The following is a 19,793-nucleotide window of genomic DNA, read 5'->3' on the forward strand; positions in this document are numbered from 1 at the left end:
AACTTGACACCGTCCAATTCCTCGAGCATGTATGCGTTCCTAGGCAAAACCTGATCAACCTTGTACGGCCCATGCCAAGTTGGAGACCATTTACCAAACTTTTTGTCTTTAGTTCCCAATGGCAATACCGCCTCCCAAACCAAATCTCCAACTCGGAAATCTTTAGGCTTGACCTTCTTGTTGTATGCACGGGCAACTTTAGCTTTGTTCTCTTTGATTTTTTCCAGCGACCAAAGCCTTAGCTCTGTCAGGTCCTCCACATTATCGTTCATCAAGGCTGTATACTGTTCAGCAGATAGATCATTCTGAAACTCAACACGCCTTGATCCAGCTGTGATTTCCCATGGTAGCACAGCATCCTGGCCGTAGACTAGATGGTACGGCGACGTCTTGGTGGACCCATGACACGAAATACGATATGCCCACAAAGCTTCTGATAACACCTCATGCCAGCGCCTAGGATATTCATCGATCTTTCTCTTTATGAGTTTGATAAGGCTCTGGTTGGATGCTTCAGCTTGTCCATTGGCTTGGGCATAATACGGAGATGATCTGATCAGCTTAATCCCCATGTCATCGGCAAACTTTCTGAACTCCTCTGATATAAAGACCGATCCTCCATCGGTCGTAATGGTCTGAGGGATCCCAAATCTATGAATGATGTGTTCTTTGACAAAGCTGATCACATCTCTCGATGCTACTGACCTCATGGGCACTGCCTCTACCCACTTTGTGAAATAATCTGTGGCGGCTAAAACCCATTGGTGACCCTTGCTAGACGACGGGTTGATCTGTCCAATCATGTCCATGCCCCATCCTCTGAATGGCCAGGGTTTGATGATAGGATTCATCACTGATGCTGGCACTATCTGAATTTTACCAAACCTCTGACATGCTTGACATCCCTTGTAATATTTGAAACAATCTTCAAGCATAGTGGGCCAGTAATAACCCGATCGCCTAATCAGCCATTTCATCTTATGAGCCGATTGGTGAGTACCGCAGGCTCCTTCATGCACCTCATGCAAGAGCCGATTTGACTCTGGAGGTCCCAGGCATTTGAGCAGTAGTCCTTCCAAGGTCCTGTAGAATATGTCATCCCCTATCAGAACGTACTTCATGACCTTGAGTCTTATCCTTCTGGGTGCCCCCCGAGCCGAATCCTTCAAGTAATTGAAGATATCGGCTCTCCAGTCTCCGGGTTCTAGAAACTGGACTTCCACCTCGACTCCATCAGCTGCTTCCCTGTACCCGGAAGCCATCTGTGCCAAATCATTGGCTTCATTGTTCAGAGTCCTGCGTATTCAGTGGAAATTGATGTATCTAAATTGTGACATCAACTCACGGCATTGCATCCATATTGGGAAAAGAGCCTCGCTCTCACATCTATATTCCTCTATGAGCTGAGAAATCACCAACTTTGAATCCCCAAAAATTTCCACCGCTTCTGCTCCAGCTTCAAGGAGTAGTTCCATCCCTTTGCGAACGGCTTCATATTCCACCAAATTATTGGTGCATGGGGCAGTCATTCTGATGGAAAAGGAATATGTCGCCCCACGAGGCGAGACCAACAGAATTCCCACACCGCACCCATCATCACAAGCCGATCCATCAAAGAACATAGCCCAAGCACGAATAAATATCGCAGCAATATCAGTGCTGATCCTGTCCGCAACAAGATCCGCCAGTGCTTGTCCATTGACTGCTTTTGCAGGCTGATATCGGATATCGAATTCTGACAATGCAAACATCCATTTTCCGAGCCGGCCTTTCAGGACAGGAGCCGACAGCATGTGCTTTATGACATCCGATTTGCATATAACAATTGTTTCCGCCGAGAGCAAAATATGGCGAAGCTTTGTACATGTAAAGTATAAGCAAAGACAAAGCTTCTCGATTTCAGGATACCTGGTCTCGGCGTCTAACATGCGTCTGCTGAGGTAGAAAACCACCCTTTCTTGGCCGTCATGCTTCTGGACCAGCACCGAAGCAATAGAAGTGTCACCGACAGACAGGTACACATAGAACGGACTATCTTGCTGAGGAGGAACCAATACTGGAGGCTTTGACAAATATTCTTTAATTTCATCGAAAGCTTGCTGCTGTTCTGCCCCCCAACGAAACTCATCATCGGATTTGATCTTCACCAGACCCATGAACGGCTCAATGCGCCCAGACAGATTAGAGATAAACCGTCTGACAAAGTTAATTTTACCGATGAGTTTCTGTAACTCCTTCTTTGTAGTAGGTGGCTTCATCATCTTCACGGCTTCTTGACTTTTTAGGCCGATCTCAATTCCCCTTTCATGCACTAGGAATCCCAGAAATTGACCGGCCGATACACCGAAGGCACACTTCTTTGGGTTCATTTTGAGCCCGAACCTTCGAGTCCGCTCCATAACTTGACGCGGATCTTCTAAATGCCCCGCAGCTGACTTGGACTTGACCACAACGTCATCAATATAAATCTCTACCAGCTTGCCGATGAGATCATGAAAAATGTAATTCATAGCACGTTGGTACGTTGCACCGGCATTTTTCAGTCCGAAGGTCATAACCAAGTACTCGAACAAGCCAACTGCGCCTGGTACTCTGAACGCAGTCTTGTTCACGTCTTCTGGGGCCATGAAGATTTGGTTGTAACCAGCGTTGCCATCCATAAAACTCATCATTTTGTGGCCAGCAGCGGCATTGATCAACGTCTCTACAACAGGCATTGGGTATTCATCCTTTGGAGTTGCCCTGTTGAGATCTCTAAAATCGACGCAGACACGCCATCGGCCATCTTTCTTTTGTACCGGCACCACACTGGAGATCCATTCTGCATACCGGCATGGCCTAATGAACCCAGCATCCAGCATCTTCTCCACCTCTTTCTTAACTTCCTCTAGGACTTCGGCCTTCACCTGACGTGCTGGTTGCTGAAACGGCCGAAACCCCTTCTTGAGCGGGAGCCGATGCTCGACGATGCTTCTATCCAGACCGGGCATTTCAGTGTAGTCCCATGCAAAACAGTCTCGATACTCTTTCAGTAATGCAATCATCTCCTCACGCAAAACCGGATCCAACTTTTTGCTGATAAATGTCAGCCGTGGCTTATCCCCAGAACCGATGTCAACTTCTTCCAAATCGTCAGCTGACGTGAACCCGTATCCTAGTTTGCCGTCATCTGAGAAATCGACCGCGAATGCGAGCGAGTCCTCACTATCCACAATGTCAGCAGCAAACATAGGGAGATGACAAGAAAAATTATTTGGCCAACCGCACGGGCTGGCCGCCTCTACACTTCCATCATAATTCGAAATCAAACAGTCGATGAGTGGCCAACTGCCAGAGCAGGCCATCGTGTGTACATGATGTAACAATTCCGAACCCAAACAGGATTTTCCTATTTTTCGGGGCCGATCGCCGGGATCGGCCTCTCTATTTTCCTTACACCCCGTAGCTAGCCATGGTGCATCTATTCTATGAGGCTAGTGGATAAGACCAGCCTTAGTAAGTTTTTTGTCGCCTCAATCCGATCACAGTCTTCCAGGGCGATCCCGGAAATCGGCTCTTGTCCTTCCGCATCCCAGGCGTTCATATCTGCGACCGAGACCCTCGCTGGAATCATCTGCAGGTACCACCTCTACTTCATCGCCATCCCATTGGACGAGGTACTGGTGCATTGTGGAAGGGATACAACAGTTGGCATGAATCCAGTCTCTTCCAAGCAGCACCATGTACGTGCTCTTGCTGTTAACGATGAAGAACGATGTCGGTACAGTCTTGCGGCCCACTGTCAGTTCCACATTAAGAACCCCCATCGCCTCTGATGGCTGTCCATTAAAGTCGTTGAGCATCACATTGGTCTTGATCAAATCGGCAGAAGAACGACCCAATCGGCGCAACACAGAATATGGCATCAGGTTAACTGCAGCACCAGTGTCGACCAACATCCTGTTCACAGGTTTGCCATCGACGAAGCCCTTGAGATATAACCCCTTCAAGTGTTTGTAGCTCTTCTCCTTGGGCTTCTCGAAAATGATTGGTCGTGGGCCGAGATCCAGCTGCGCGATGGCCAATTCCTCCGGTTGGGGTGCTCGAAACTCCGACGGGAGCACGAACACCATGTTCACGTCAGCCGATGGCTTCTCATCGGCTTTTGTGTGCTTGGGGCGCCACTCCATCCTCGGGGGGCGCCTCTCTTCCCTCTGCGATCGCCTAACCTGCTCCGCGAGATCCGGACACGCTTTCCTCAGCACGTCAAGATATTTTGCTTCTGCGTCTTCGAGGTTGCGCAAGCGCTGTACTCTGCGCTTCTGCGACCGATTGAGCCCGTCAGGACACCACCGTGGGCGATGGTACCTGTCTTCTTCCTCTAGCTCTGAATCACCTCCGGATGGGTGCCCCACATGGTCGTCCTAACGTGTTCTGGGCCCCAAACGCCGGAACACCGACGTCTTGTCCTATTGGTGCCCTCGAGGCCTGCACTCCAAGCAATCATCTATAGTAGGTAATCGGCTCATGCCGGAATTGCAACAGTACCAGAAGAACGGGCAATGCCAGTGGTCGCGTATAGCCTGGCGCCTTCCCAACGTCCTTCCCGTGTGGTGCTCGTACTCGTCTTCTTCCGATTCGCGTCGGCGGCGCAGCTTGTACTGGTACTGGTACTTCTCCAGGAGCCGATTAGAAGCTGGGAGCTGGTTGCGGATATGACGTACTTGCTCTTCAGTCACATGTTGCTGCTCCAACTCACGTTCATCTTGCGGCCGTTTGCCAGAAACGGCCTCTCTCCTCTGCTTGTTATGGCGGCGCACAGGTCCCACCATGTTGATCTGGAATGCTAGATCCTGGCCTTCGGATCCGAAGTCTGACAGTTCCACCACGTTAGCTTGTGGAAAGGGCTTTGTGTCCACCTTCATAGTGTGTGAGCCAGGATTAATTGGCCTTGCTCGATAGCCGATTGGATCTGATGACGCAGCTGCTTGCATTCACCCGTGGCATGAGTAAACGAGTGGTGCCACTTGCAGTACAGCCTTCCCTGCAGCTCTTGTGCCGTCGGTAGCTTGTGATTTTCTGGGAGCTTCAGCTATTTTTCTTTGAGGAGCAGGTCGAATATCTGCTCTGTTTTGGTTACGTCGAAGTCGAAGACCTTCACAAGCCCCTGCTGCTTGATCCACTTGCATGGGACAGGATTTGCCCCCCGGGTCCACTCTGCCACGGCCACTTCTTGCTCTTCACCCGAGTCGTCAGATTCTTCAGCTTGTGCCATGTTTACATGGCGCTTGAACTTATCCTGGTACAGCTCAGGATGATAATGCTCGTATGCGGTAAGCTTCTGCACAAGGTGCGCTAGAGACGTAAGCTCCAACTGAAAAGCCGCATCCTTGATCGGCTTAGCAAGTCCCAGGACAGCCAGATCAATTTCCTCCTTCTCTGTGATGCGCGACGAGTAGCATCGGTTCTTGACTTCTCTGAAGCGCTGTATGTACTCTGACACGGTCTCTCCTCGCTTCTGCCTGACTTGGGCGAGGTTGGTAACTCCGGCTTCTGCAGCTTCCGAGTGGTACTGGGTATGGAATTGATCTTCAAGCTGCCTCCAAGTCCGAATCGAATTCGGAGCTAGCGATGCGTACCATCCAAAAGCTGGGCCTGTTAGGGATTGGCCAAAGAACTGGACCCTCAATGGATCCGATACTGAGATTATCCCAAGCTGCGTTAAGTATCGGCTCACATGCTCGATGGAGCTGGCTCCTTCTGACCCGTTGAACTTGGTGAACTCAGGAAGCCGATACTTGGGTGGCAGTGGGATCAAGTCATAGTCGCTTGGATACGGCTTGGAGTAGCCGATCGCTTTCCTCTTGGGCAGGATGCCGAACTGGTCTCTCAGTATTGCACTGACCTGCTCCACACTAAGAACTCCTGGGGCCGATGGCTCAGCACTCGGCCCAGTAGCGTACTTTGCCAGCCACGCTTGTTTCTCTGCGTCTGCTCCAGAAGCTCTTGGGTTCACCATCTGCACCGAGCGTGCTGGACTGACGCTGTCTGGGATGTAGGCGCACGTGTAGCCGTGCGGGATCTCCTTGGGTGGCTCGGTGAGGAATTGGCCTTCTCCAGGATCACCGCCGATCTTGTGGACGACATAGATCGGCGAGCTCTGTGGTCTGGGAGCTGCAAATGAGAATGGCAGTTGCGGCCTAGAATGCAGTGCAGCTTCCTCTGTGTGACTCCCCAGGGTTGGCCCCGATGGAGAGTACTGGTTCTTGATTATCTCCTGGATGACGCGGTGCGCCATGCGCTCAAGCTCGTTCATCAAGCTCTTAGAGTGCCGATGAAGTGCATGGCCCACCATGTAGTTCATCTCCTGACGCAGGGCTCTGGTGCGCTCCTCTGATGGTACAGATAGGTCCACGTTGTCGAGAGCGCCTTTCGGCGAGAACCCCTTCCACCTGATGCCATGGTTGCGGGTCCTCTCAAAAGAGCCGATGAGATCGGCTTCCAGCAGAACTTTGATCTCATCATATTTCTTCTTGTGTTCAGGAGAGAGCTCTTCATACGTGACGGGCTTGGGAGCGGGTTCTTGATCTTGAGCTCCGGTCATCATTGCGGTGGATGTTGTTGCCGAGAAGTGTGGTCCCACCGGGCGTGCCAGAATGTGTTGTCGACCGAAACCCACCGGCGAGCAACGACGGGCAACACGAAGAGCCGGGAGGTTGCTAGGATGCTAGAGGCACTGCTCCCTCATCGACGGCCCGCAATTTCTGTCACGCGCCCGGAGGTTTTGTGGAAAACCGGGCATGCCACCTGACCTATACCCGATCAGGAGGGTGCAGACGTGCTCTGAACAGTTTCCTGCATACAAAGACACGTGTAAACGTAAGTCTGAGCCGTGGTCGGCTCCCCGGGACGACTCTTGCATCGGCTTTGAAGAGCCGATCGAGTCCCGGTGTCAGACGGGATCTGATTGTATCCGGAAATGATAAATAAAGCAAATCACTATAAAACTGCTTCAGTCAAATCTAATTGATCTAATCCACGATGGTAACAACTTCACTGCTAGATTGGAACATCCTACACGTGACTAGGCCTAGCGAACGTAAGAGACAACTAAACCACAACCTAAAACAGAGGCCTAAGAACTAGCAAGAGCCGATTCCCGGAACAATCCCTATCAAGGCTAAGATAAAGCATCTACTACGCCACCAGATCATCCAATCCGTTTGCAAGGCCTAACCTAGCAGATATTACGCCAACTCTTAAGATAAGAGCAAACCATAATAGATCGGATCTACTAATCATGAAAGAAGCAGGGTGTTGTCCTTGTGCGAAGAACTAGCATGAGATTGGAACATGATTGCACAGAGACAACATGATATTCGTAGATGATAAGCAACAAAGCACAATGGATCTACTAAAAGCCATGCTACGAACATCATGATAACTAGCACTACTCGCCATCAAAAACGCTTTAGTACGAGTAATACCAAGGTAAAAGCAAGAACAATACTGCCCTGATCGCAAGAAGCGATCAGGGCAGCATGGCAGTTACTTGGATGAAACCCTAGGATTAGGGGTGGCGATGCGCCGAGAGTTGTTGTTTGCGGGTCGTGATGATGCTCTCTTTACGAATAACAAAGGATACATATTTATAGTCCGGAGACTTGGGAAACAATCTAAACTAATCTTGTCCCGATTGGACTCTATCTCTAATCTTAAACTAAATCTAAGGATACACGGCCAATATGGCCCATACGCTCACGCAGGAGCTGATTTACAAGCCTTCCTCATCTTTTGCTTTAAGCCCATCTTGATTTCGGCCCATAAATTAACCCTGTCAATTTATGGCGATAACACTCGTGTAGAACCGTGATGCGGAGTAAGAGGAGGATGAGCCGGAGACCGTGGGAGACGATACTCCCATTGAGAATCAAGGCAGACACCTATGCATCTCTTATACCCTATTTTGGATCAATGAAGTATGGGAAATTCCCTGTGTAGCCCTAGAAGAAATGATGCTCCCTTCTATGGCCCTCAAAAATTCAGCCTCCCACCATGTTTTCATTTTGCATCCCTTCTATGGCCCTAATGTCAAATATCAGTTCTATGTGTGATCTCAATTCCTTGTTGTTTGTCCCAGGGGCATTTTTGTCTTTTCACAGCCACTTAACTAGGAGTTAACTGGAGATCTCACGGTAGGGCCATAGAAGGGATGTAAAATAAAAACATGGTCAAGGAAGGGAGGCTAAACTTTTCAGGGCCATAGAAGGGAGCATCATTTTTTCTAGGGGCACACAGGGAATTTTTTCCATGAAGTATATGTGTCTTGTTTGTGCATGAGCTACTTTATGTATCCTTGTTTGCTTAGAACCTATTTGATGCATTATCAACCATGCTTAGGATTTCATAATCTAGTTGAGTATGCTTGAATAGGTTTCACGAATTATATGCTTAAACATGCCTAGCTACGGTACAAGACGAGGGATGGCAAGGACACCACCACTCGCGAGCTATAGGATGTTTGATTAATTTTACATGATTAGTCAAGGATGGATAAAAGTTGAGCAACTATGAAAGATGATTTGAACTTGGGCAGGTATGGTAGAGCCATGTTGGGATGGAGCTCAAATGGTTAGACTTGCTTGGGTAAGGACCGGTCGTTATCGCTGTGATACTTAAGCACTTTTCCGTACAAACCACATGCTTAATAATGGGACAGTAAGCCAACTAGCATGAGTCACACCTTGCCTTGATCGGATTCAGTGCGAGTTGTGATGGAGTGTGATCGGCGGTTCCGGTGCACTTGTCCTTCCCGACCGTTCGCTCATAAGTCAGTTGTGTTCGTGTGAAAGGTTGAGGCATGAATTAACACTTATCCTTGGCAGTGGGTATGGTCGTTGGACTTGTTCTAGTGTGGGAAAAGTTGTACACCCTTGCAGGTTTTTCATCTATTGCAATGGCCGCGCTCTCGGTCATTGAGCACGCTCTTGTACTCGGACTTCAACGTAGAGTTACCGAGGAAGTTCATGGAAGATTGAGTTTATGAATTATAATCACTTTACTTATGTAATTGTATTGTATGTAATGATCATAGATGCTATGTATTTTGCTTATTATAACTGTATCAAAGTAGATGCTTTTAATGCAAAATTAAATACCATGACCCTCCGTTGCTACTAACCAAATGCATTCTCCTTGAGGTCGTGCAAGTATTTACCTATGTTGGATAAGTCCTGCGAATACCTTTTGTACTCATGGTGCTATCGTTAAAGTTGTTGTAGGTGAGCCGCAGCCGGATGCAGTCTTTGGGTACTTCTACCCGTGGACGGAGGTACGAGTGAGGAGTAGATGGCCGGTGGCCATGAGAAGGGCACTATCGGCATATAGTGTTAATCTTCTTATTTTGTGTTATGTATGAAATGAGCGCGACGTAGAACTTTCCGCTGCAAAACTCTAAGACTTGATGTTGTTTACGTTGAACCTCTTTTATGTAATCCAAACTCTATGTACGGGTGTGCTTGTGTGATGATGTTTAACATATTGTACATGTGGAGTGTGTTTAAATCCTAGGCGTTGCTCATGACACATTCTAAGAACTATCAAGATTGATTCTTTTTAATCTAATTGTTCAATGGACGATGCAATGTTAAAAAAAAAGTGCTAGGCGGTTTCTAAGCGGTGACCCACATCCTAGAGCTTAGGCGAGCTTAAGCCACTACTACAATTTTGGATTTTGCGAGGCACTTAAAAAAGGTCGCTGAGGCGGGCACAAAAAATGACCGTCTCTGTTAATGCCCAGCATTAATAGAGGCGGTCATTTTTCAATAACTGAGGCGGTTACGAAAACCGCCTCAGAAAACCGATTAACAGAGGCTGTCAAACATAACACGACCGTCTCAGTTAATGGACCGACCCAATCGACGCCCAATTGAGCCCGGTTGCTGAGAGAAGTATATAACAAATCCTAACTCCCTCTCTCTGGCGGCCGCTCTCTCTCTCTCTCTCTCTCGCATTTCTCTCTCCCTTCTCCCTCTCTCGACGTTGTGGCGGCTAACAGCCGGCGGTGGCGCGTTACCTCCTCCTCCCCGAAGGCCAGCGGCAGCGCGTCACCTCCCCAGCGTCCTCCACCGGCTGCGGCGGCGTGTCACCTCCAGCGGGCCACCGTGGCGGTGCGGTGGCGGCGGCGGGAGTGTGATGGTGGGCCGCTGTGGCGGCGTGGAGGGCGTGCGGCGACGAGCGACGGCGGCCGCCGCGGCTGGCGGCGGTGCGGCCTAGATGGGCTCGCCGGGCTCGTGATGGGCTTGGCGGGCGTGTCACGGGTTTTTCTTTTTTTTTTAATTTTTTTATTTGATTAACTGAGGCGGGCACAAAAACGCCTCAGAAAATGCTCATTTTTTGTGACCTTAGGTCTGAGGCGTTTCTTGTGCCTGTCTCAGAAAATCAATTTTGCACCCCCTCTGTAAAGATTAATGTAGATGCCCCAAACAGGGAGAGCGACGACCTCGAGAGCCGTCCCCATCGCCACCAACAAGAAGCCAGTGAGACTTTCGCCTAAAGAATACCTACCCTAGCTGCACATCCACAGCCCGGCAAACCATGGAAGTCTTGCTGGGCTGGCGCGGCGCCACTGTGCCACCACACGCCACGGCCAACTCGCATTTCGCGCCGTGCCGCCCACAGTCGCGCCGTCGCACACTGTGACCGCACGAGTAGCCACCGCATAGAGCAGCCACCGCCCTGCACTGCTGCGCCACCTCGCCAGGCCTCGTCGCTCCTCATCAGCTGCTGCCCACGGCCAGCCATTGCCACCGCCAGAGCGAACCGTGCCCTAGAGGCCAGCCTCAAAGGCGGCACCACGCTGCATCCCACCCCACCGCTGCCGTTCTCCTCACCTTCCTCATGCGCAACAGAAGAAGGTCGCACCGCTAGCCCCAGATCGGCCGGAATGCAGCCGCAGCTCGCCCTTCCTCTTGCTTGCGGCTTGTAGCATCCACCACATGCAGCATTGCAGCAGGGCCGCCGCCACGCTCGCTGCCAGACAGCACCGCCGCCACGCACCAACGTTGCTCCACGCAGCCCGTCGCTCGGAGGGAGGGGCGGAGGCCGCAGATCTGGTGGCGGGAGAGCCGGATCCGCCCGCGGCCGACCGGAAACACGCCATTGTGGCACCTGCCCACCACCCGGCCATGGCTCCAAACGCCGCCCTGCCCCGGCGCAGGAGGCCCCCACCGGCCGATTCACCGCGCCATCACCTTCCTCGCTGGCCACCGAGCTTCTGGGGGCCGCTCGGGCGACGGCGAGAGAGGGGGGAGACGGCGACGGGGCTGGGAGCGGTGGCGTGAAGGCTCCCCTCGCTCGCCTAGCCGTGGCGACGAGGGAGGCATTGCGTCTCTCTCCCTCTCTCATGCCCGATCCTAGTCTACATGGAGCCCGAAGATCCGTCCGGCTGGATTTTCGTGTCAACGCTTACAAATTGGATATCCAATAATAAAACGCGTGCGAATTGAGTCCTAAATAGTAAAATTTCTCACTGACGACGGATGTGTCTCCCAACGCTCGGGACGCTAGCATCTAAGGGGCTGTTTGTTTCCCACGGCATTTTTTAAGCCCCTATCACATCAAAATGAATCGAATGTTACTATTTAGGAGTATCAAATAAAATATGTTAATAAAATTTTTTTAACAGATGAGTGCCAATTCGCGAGATGAATCTAATGAGTGTAATTAATCCATGATTTACTACAGTAATGCTACAGTTACCATCGACTAATTATATATCAGTATACTTTAACAGTTTAGTCTCAGAGTTCTGCAATTAGTTTTGTAATTAGATTTTATTCAATATTTCTAAATACTAAGATTCTCTTTGACATGACATGGTCTAAAGTTTTGCCTTTGATCCAAACAACCCTTAAAAAAGGCCAGTTAACGTGGTGAATGGTGATTGCCGATGTCCGATCCTAGTGTACATCGAGCGTGAAGATCCGTTCGGCGGGATATTTAATAATAAAAGACGCGTGAATTGAGTCCTAAATACTAAAATTTCTCATTGACGATGGATGTGTCTCCCAACACTGGCGCTAGCAGAAACGCTCGCTAACGTGGTGACTGGTAAGCCTGTTTAGTTGCAAAGCCCAAATCTTCTAATAATTATTGCCGGACTAGGACAAGTAGAAGATAGAGGTCCCAATCTCAGAAAAAGAAATCTCAAAAAAAAAAGATAGATTACCCTCCGCGACTTTTTTTTTTGTTCTTAGATAAGATCCTCCTCGACTTGTATTTGGCCCGCCGCGACGAAGCCATCATAAAACATTGAGGCTAGGGCCTGCTTTTTATTTCCCCGTTGCGCCCGTTTCAAGCGAACAGCGAAGCGCCGCATCCCGGAGTAGAAGGCCGGGCCGCCGCCGCCGCTGGGGCACCTCGATCGCCCTCGTCCCCTTTGATTCGAATTGAGTGCGTGTTCCGATCCAGCTGAAAATTTCTAAGAAATCCTCCATCGATTCGAATTGACTTTTCGGATTTCAACGGGCCGAAACTACCCGAGTCGATTTTCTTCAATCTTGTTGAAAGTTGAAATTTTCGCGCTCAATTATATTTCTGCCGTCGAAAACCTTTCTGAATCGACTTGAGAACTTTTGGATGTCACTATCAAGCAGCCATTCATCTATGTTCAGGGTCATGGAGGTGCTGCAGCACACGTTGGAGGGGGCTGACGAGTTGGGCGACCGCGCTTCTCAGCTTGGAGAAGCTGGATGGCTCCCTCCCTGGTTGCGATCAAACAGCAGCTCCGAGTCGACGACCGATTCTCTGTGGTCAAGCAGCAGCTCAGATTCAGGAAAATCTAAACCACTCCCTCCCGCAGTTTCCGCCCTACTACTGTCAAGCAGCAATGCGGAGCCATTCGAACGCCGCTGCATCATGAACCTGGCTAAAACCTACCTCCCTGTTCCACCACCGCCTGCACCTGCTCAGTAAGACGTTGAATCCTCTGCAATTTCTTATATGGTTCACCACATCCCGACCGTGCATTTATTTGCATTCCTGGCGTGTATACATTGGCCTAATTAGTGTGCATTGGGTTAATTCATTTTAGTTTACTTTTGTTACCACACGGCTATTAATCTGTGTCCCTGTTTGTTACTAATATAATATATACCTCGATGGAGTACCCAGCCATTCGGACAGATACATACATATTTAGTTAATACTTTCGGAACTTTGAGTATCATCTTTTCAGATATTTATATTTGATTCTAGGAAATTTCGTGTAGTTTTGCCTTGAAAGTAGTTTCACAATACTTATTCAAATCAGGTTTTATACATATGGCGATAAAAAGTAGCACTTCGACCTGCATTTTTTAGACTACAGGATGTCCAAAGTGGTCTGTGTTTGTGGCTGTAGTAGTAATAAATAGATTAAAGGTCATGCACTCAGTTTCTGTTGTTAGGGCTTTTCTGTAAACATAAGACCTTTTATTGTTAGATTGGTAAATTTCATAAAGGACCGGGTATTGTGCCATTAGCTAAGCATGCACCACATTTTCCTTCCTAACTGGCACTTTGCAATAGCTGTTGTTGAGTACTATTTGCATGTACTGTATATCATCGTAATTTGTGATTTGGCGCCGCAAGCTGGTACAATGCCTTCTGGCAAGAGAATTTGTTATTTTTGAAATAATTGAGATGATAATGGTGAGGTATTGGAATTCTTTGTGCTATTTGTCTACTCATGCACTTTAGCCTGTGTTTAGATCAGTTTGCATTTTATATTTTTGCATTTTTGCAAGAGAATCTTCAACACTTGAAGTATTAAATATAGATTAATCATAAAACTAATTATAGATCTCGTCTGTAAACTACGAGACGAATCTAATGAGCCTAATTAATCTATCATTAGAGCATGTCTACTGTAGCAATTTAGTGTCTAATCACGTCCTAATTAGGCTTATTAGATTCGTCTCGTGATTTACAGTCCATTTGTATAGTGCGATTTATTTTTCGACTACATTTAGTACACCATGCAAGCGATTTACAAAATTTTTGCATTTTGCATTTTTGGATCTAAACAAGGCCTTAGTTATGACATTTGATCATAATATTCCTACAGCCTACTTTCGCTCAAAATATTCCGACAGCCTACAGGATGCAAAATTGTTATATTGTCACAACATCTTTAACTGAGCCCCACTTTATCCACTTTGCGAGGTTATTTGCATCTAACATTTATTTATTCGTGGATAATCACCATACCCACCTCTGCAGAATTATGGATCCCTCTAATCATTATTATTAAGGGCCTAAGGCAAGTGGCAACTGTAAAAAGTGATCAACACTATCACCAAATAAATCTTACAAAATGTCAATTTTAAACTTTAAGGTCATGCATCACTGCCACTAATGTCGTAACACTGATCAGTAATGCACAGTGAGTGCACTATGGACCTCATATAAACATATCCTATATATGCAATGTTTTCTATCTGATTACTTTACATGGGCAAGTTATGTTCTTTTGTATTTCTCTTACGTATGTTGATGATTGGTAGGTGCTGGTTTTATTAACCCTTTTTAATATTTATCTATCAGTTTTGTTTAGCGTTTCATTTTGACATTGTTGTTGTTGTGCACATCCAGATGTTATTATTGAGAAGTCGAAGAGATTTGCAAAGGGTGCCTTGGAGCACTACAACAAAAGGAAAAAGGTGTGTTGCTCTTTATTCTGTTCTTTTAAACAGAACAACACATCATCTACTTAGACTTGGTAATTTGCATGTCATGACCAGCTTAATTTCTTGTGCCCGACAGATCAAGTTTGAGCTGCTGGATGTGATGCCTGTGGTCATGATGCCTGAGTCAGGCCGTTTGTACACACACGTTAACTTCACTGCAAGGTCCAGTAAGGAGGGTTCGAAGGAACAGCTTTTCTTTGCTGAACTTTACAACTGTGGCAAAAGGCGGGCTCCAGGTGGCTTCCTTGTCACTTGTTGTGAACCATTGGGTTCTGACTCTACTGGTGAGTTCTTTTTCCTTTCTTTTCTATTTGTTGAAGTTCAGCACAGTTTCTTCATCAACTAGTGTCTCTAAAGCATGCAAATAGGCAGGTTTTGGTAACTTCATCTGAAAAAAAAAGTATGGGTGCAGTTCTTGATATTTTATGGAAGATAGTATAGTGGATTCCTAGCAGTTTGGACTGTGCAGTTTTTAGGTTCATTTGTTCGTGATTCCAGGCTATGGAGGTTGGTAGTCCTCTCCTAGCTGATCTTAGAGATATATGGCTTCTAAATTGCACTTTTGTTAACTTACCAAATCTTAGATGTGGAGTGGCCTAGAATTCTGTCAAGAGTTGACTAGTGTTTGGAAGTTTTAAAACTTCATCAAATGTCTGATGTCAGGCTGCTTGGTTTGCTTGTTGCAGTTGGACACAAAGGGTTTCAGGTCGATGGCGCCTCAGCATTAAGGAAGAATGTTGACTTCGCGCGGTGCTTTGCCTGCGGCCTGGTGACACGTCATCCCAGGGGCGAGAAGTACATTGCTGGGCACTGCAACGTTCCACACATTTACACCAGTACATGCTAAAGGGGGTGTTAGCGGTCCTTGGAAGAAATGGATCAGCTGGGCGTTACTCTGTGAAGCATATCTGAATGAAATACTACAAGTACGGGTTCTAGCAAAGGAACAACAGTTGCTCCAGTTGCTATTTCGTATCAGCAGAACATGCCCTACGTTTGGTGTAGTTTTATGGATGCATCCATCCCCTAAAGCACAAAGTTTTCTTTGCTGTGTCCACCCAAGTTTTTGCCCCTAATAGAGATGGCTGGAACATCATGTACCAAAAAAACTGTACCCAGGAATCCCCCTACATGAAAATCAATAGTTGTGCATATTGAGTTGCATACACCGACCAGTTCAACCCAAAAGCTTAAGCTGATGGGGAGAGGTGTGCAATTAACTTATATTCCAACACTCCCCCTCATGTGGAGGCTCCCTTAGGCCTCAAACGTGGAATAGGAGCGAGCAGCAATTATTTTATTTAATTGTGCTAACCAGGTTTCGAACACGAAACCTCTGGCACTGATACCATATTGAGTTGCATGCACCGACCAGTTCAACCCAAAAGCTTAAGCTGATGTGGAGATGTGGACAATTCACTTATATTCCAACAGTGCAGAACTCCTATCGAGCTTCAACGCGATCGGACGGTCTATCTTCTATGGATCATCCCGTCGGTCTGGGCTTCAACGCAGCCCCGCCCGTCCCCCGCAGGCGTGCACCGCCCTTCGCCAGGGTTCAAAACCCAGCAGCTGCACCTCTCACCCCAACCTTATCCTCTCCTCACCCTCTCTCTCCCCTCCTCTCCTTTCCTCCACCGGATGCTGCCAGGAAAAGGTATGCATAGATGTATTTCTCACCTGAATATCTCCTATGGTTCTCTGATTTTGTCATTGCTGATGCTCAATGCTTATTGTATTTATGGTCTGCAAAACAGGATTTTCAAAAAAACAGCATAAAGAACGTTGATGCTCATTCTTTTGGTAGGATATGATGCAACAGCCTAAAGCACTAAATGAAGCATGCAATCTGCAATTACTTTGTGTTAGATGTATATGTACACTTTGTAGTTTCCCCCATTGTATAAGGGGTTTTGTGTATATTTTCTAATACCTGTACATGTATATATTTGGGCCTAGAGCCCCCATATTGAATACAAGTGCTATTCATAACATAGTATCAAAGCAAAGGTTTCGAGTTCGAGTCTTGGTAGAGGCATCTTTTAAGTCCTCGGCTCCCTTTTTTGTTTCCACATTCATAACACTTTGAATCCATGCTACAACGGAATATGTAGTTCCTGTTTGCAGCAAGAGTAGCGCCTCAGTTACAAGCCTTTTTCATGCCTTGCCTCTATGGATTACGACCGGCAATAGTCTATCTTTTTTTAGTTCCATAGTTTCTGTAATTCTTTAGATGATGATAGTATTATCACAGAGATGCATCTGAAATGACTTTCCTTATTATCTAACAACTAACATTGATTTGACTTCTGATTTGTAAATCCTTTTTACATGAACACATTTAGCAGAGACTTAGGGTGTGTGGGAGGAGCTGGTTTGTAACATGGCAATTTCAGGACAATAAGGATGCAAGATAAAGGACTTGCAAGTGCGTAGTCCTTATGAACAATGGGTGTGGTAGGAGAGGGATCAAATTAATCTTGTCTAGCCTCGGTAGTTACAAGGAGCTCAGCAGCTGTTTTGTTTGTCCTGTCTTCAGAAAAGTCTCAGTTGCAGCCTATCAATTTTTGACAGTAGCTGACAGTGACAAAGACCTGCAGCTAACCAAGCCGGGTGGTGGTTATATACAATAATACAGCTCCTAGCTCTTTGTTAAAGTGACAGACCACTGTAAATAAATTTGGTTCTAACATGGTCTTATTTTTTCTTCTGTTCCTGTGGCCAGGTGTGATTACCGTGACGGTGGCGAAACTCATCAGTGCCAGATCCAAATGGTATGCCTTAAAATTTCGAGCCCATCTCTTGTTGTTATCTCTGTCTTGTGCTGCCTGCTAGATCTATAATGTCTGCAAGTATCATCAACACTTGCTTCAATATTTTAGATAGTTGATATTTTAGATAGAGGTGGTGATGTGTTAATCTTCTGCTGTATCGTAATACAACAAGTGCTTCCTCAGGTGAATTAATTAGGATAAAAAAATTGATGAATTAATTAGCATACGATTGCAAGACTTATTTCTGTAGACTGATAAGTCAGTGTTTCAGTAAATTTTAATTATCAGCCAGCCTTTTCTATGGTTTTGGTGCAAATGGATGGATAGTTTAGATTGAGTTCGGTATTTTTTATGTGAAATACAAGTTTTGCACTATGATACGTTTTTGTTAGCTTCATTGTACCATATGTGCCGTGTCTCTTTTTCCTGGAACTGAAACCTCAGGGTTTCTATTTATTTAGTGCCTCTTTTGGACCTGATATGTGCAGAAGTTCATGTATGTTCATATTTTTCCTGTTATATCATTCTGTTTATATATGCATATACTTCCTACACCTCAAGTATAGTATATGTAGGACTCATTACATGCTATGTGATGATATTGCATTTACCTATATCAATCAGCTCGAAACTCCCATGTCTAATTATGTTTTGCGAAGATAAGTTTGGAATTACACTTGAGGTAGACACAAGCAAAAATTTGGGCTAACTGACCAACAAGTTGCAATGTTGGAGAATAAAGCTAATACACCAACCATACTATGAGAGTGCTTATTTTTTGGTTATTTATTTATCAAATCAATTCACTAAAGGATGGATTCAATTGATGGTGAACGTCTGAAGAAGTTTGTGTTCTACAGGCTCCGAACTGAATTGCCAGAGGGTCCATTCTGCATTTTGTACAGCACTTTGGAATAAACAGATTCCTGAGTCCTGACCTCTGTTAGTTATTCTGTTACAGGTTGTATTGGCAAATCAAGTACATTAGTCGACTAGAATATCTCTGGGGAGATATAAGAAAAGGGGTGGTTGAAATTCCAGATTTTGTTGTTGAACATGATAAGATTCTCGAGCACCGACCATTGACAGATTATGGAATAGAACATGATCCACTGCATCTTACTGATGTACCTGCTGTGGGATACTCGCTTGGCAGATATGAAAATGAGAGTGGGCTCCTGAAGATCGATGGTATTCTCAAAATTACATTTGAACTGTTCTGTTGTAGTCAAAGGCGTACATGATTGTTATTTTATTGCAATAGTGGACTGAGATGGGTAATGTCAAGTTAACTTGCTTATAAAGTTCTGTCCTAACTTTTTGTAAAACTTTTGAGCAGATGCAATTTGCTGTAATTTTAAAATCTGTAATTTAAAACTCTGGTTGACGTACAACTTCGTGTCTGCTTATATGCGTAGTGAATGTTCTATTGTTTATAATAAAAAGAAAAATGAATGTTTTTTAGGGGGGAAAAGAATAAAGGTAAAGTAAAGAGGGGCAAAAGTAATTAGCCATTGCTGCATTTCTTTGCTTACCCGTGGCGTTAGCACGGGCGCACTTACTAGTATGTAGTAATCTACCAATGCTATATGTAGCTTGGCGATGAAGCAGATTTTAAAAAAACAAAGGTCGCTTTTTTAAAAAGAGAAGGACGCATCCCATTTATCAGATGGAGGACGTGCGTCTAAACAACGGCATGCTTGGTATTGAGCTATGGTTATGTATGTATGCAGTGCAGAGGGGGAAATAGTTACTCCCAGACCCATCTATCATGCCAGATTGCACACAGCAACACAATTAAACTAGCATGTTGCTCAGCAACAAATTAAACTCGTAAGGCAATTCAACGACGCAATAGGTGGGTAGGCTTATTCTCTGGCACTGGATGATTAACTGCTGGATTGATTGCCATCCTCGTCATCGTTGCCATCCATCGCCACCGCTCTCATCACCATTGCTGCTGCTGCTGCCGTTTTATAGAAAAGAGTGATAATATCTTGAATGCCAAATAAGAATAATAAGAACCATTGTGAAATATATTATTATATTTTACTTATTTGGTATGTTAAATGCTAATATTTTTCTCTCTAAATTTGATCAAACTTGGACTATTTTGATTCAAGACAAAATAAAATGCATTACATTTGGAGGGAGTACGGTGCATTAGCTATACTAATTAATTTGCTGCCTGAGATTGAGTGAGTCATCGATCGAGTGCATCTATCGATTCGATAAAAAAGGGTTGATGAGTCGATCCCTTGCCTGCTGCTGGGTCCTGGTGATGCGGCAGGCGGTGGTGCCCGACGAATCC

General features: G+C 46.3%; 1 protein-coding gene and 1 long non-coding RNA gene across 2 annotated transcripts; both read left to right on the forward strand.

Annotated features, from left to right (window-relative positions):
* The first annotated feature begins 14,544 nt into the window (after positions 1-14,544).
* Positions 14,545-16,134, forward strand: LOC120680287. Its single transcript, XR_005677570.1, has 3 exons — positions 14,545-14,681; positions 14,785-14,992; positions 15,395-16,134. It is a non-coding gene; the product is annotated as an uncharacterized LOC120680287 (long non-coding RNA).
* A 108-nt stretch (positions 16,135-16,242) lies between these two features.
* LOC120677402 lies at positions 16,243-18,876 on the forward strand. The gene is made up of 3 exons (XM_039958553.1): positions 16,243-16,365; positions 17,434-17,482; positions 18,444-18,876. Exons 1-3 carry the CDS (start codon positions 16,350-16,352, stop codon positions 18,724-18,726), a joined length of 348 nt encoding a protein of 115 aa, XP_039814487.1. The 5' UTR covers positions 16,243-16,349; the 3' UTR covers positions 18,727-18,876.
* The last annotated feature ends 917 nt before the right edge of the window (positions 18,877-19,793 follow it).

Source organism: Panicum virgatum, chromosome 6N (assembly GCF_016808335.1).
Source record: "Panicum virgatum strain AP13 chromosome 6N, P.virgatum_v5, whole genome shotgun sequence".
Taxonomy (NCBI): Eukaryota; Viridiplantae; Streptophyta; class Magnoliopsida; order Poales; family Poaceae; genus Panicum; species Panicum virgatum.

Excerpts from the sequence above, each read along its gene's own strand:
- LOC120677402 (XM_039958553.1), top strand. Across the intron at positions 17,483-18,443 it reads ATCAGTGCCAGATCCAAATG|GTTGTATTGGCAAATCAAGT; the intron begins GTATGCCTTAAA and ends ATTCTGTTACAG.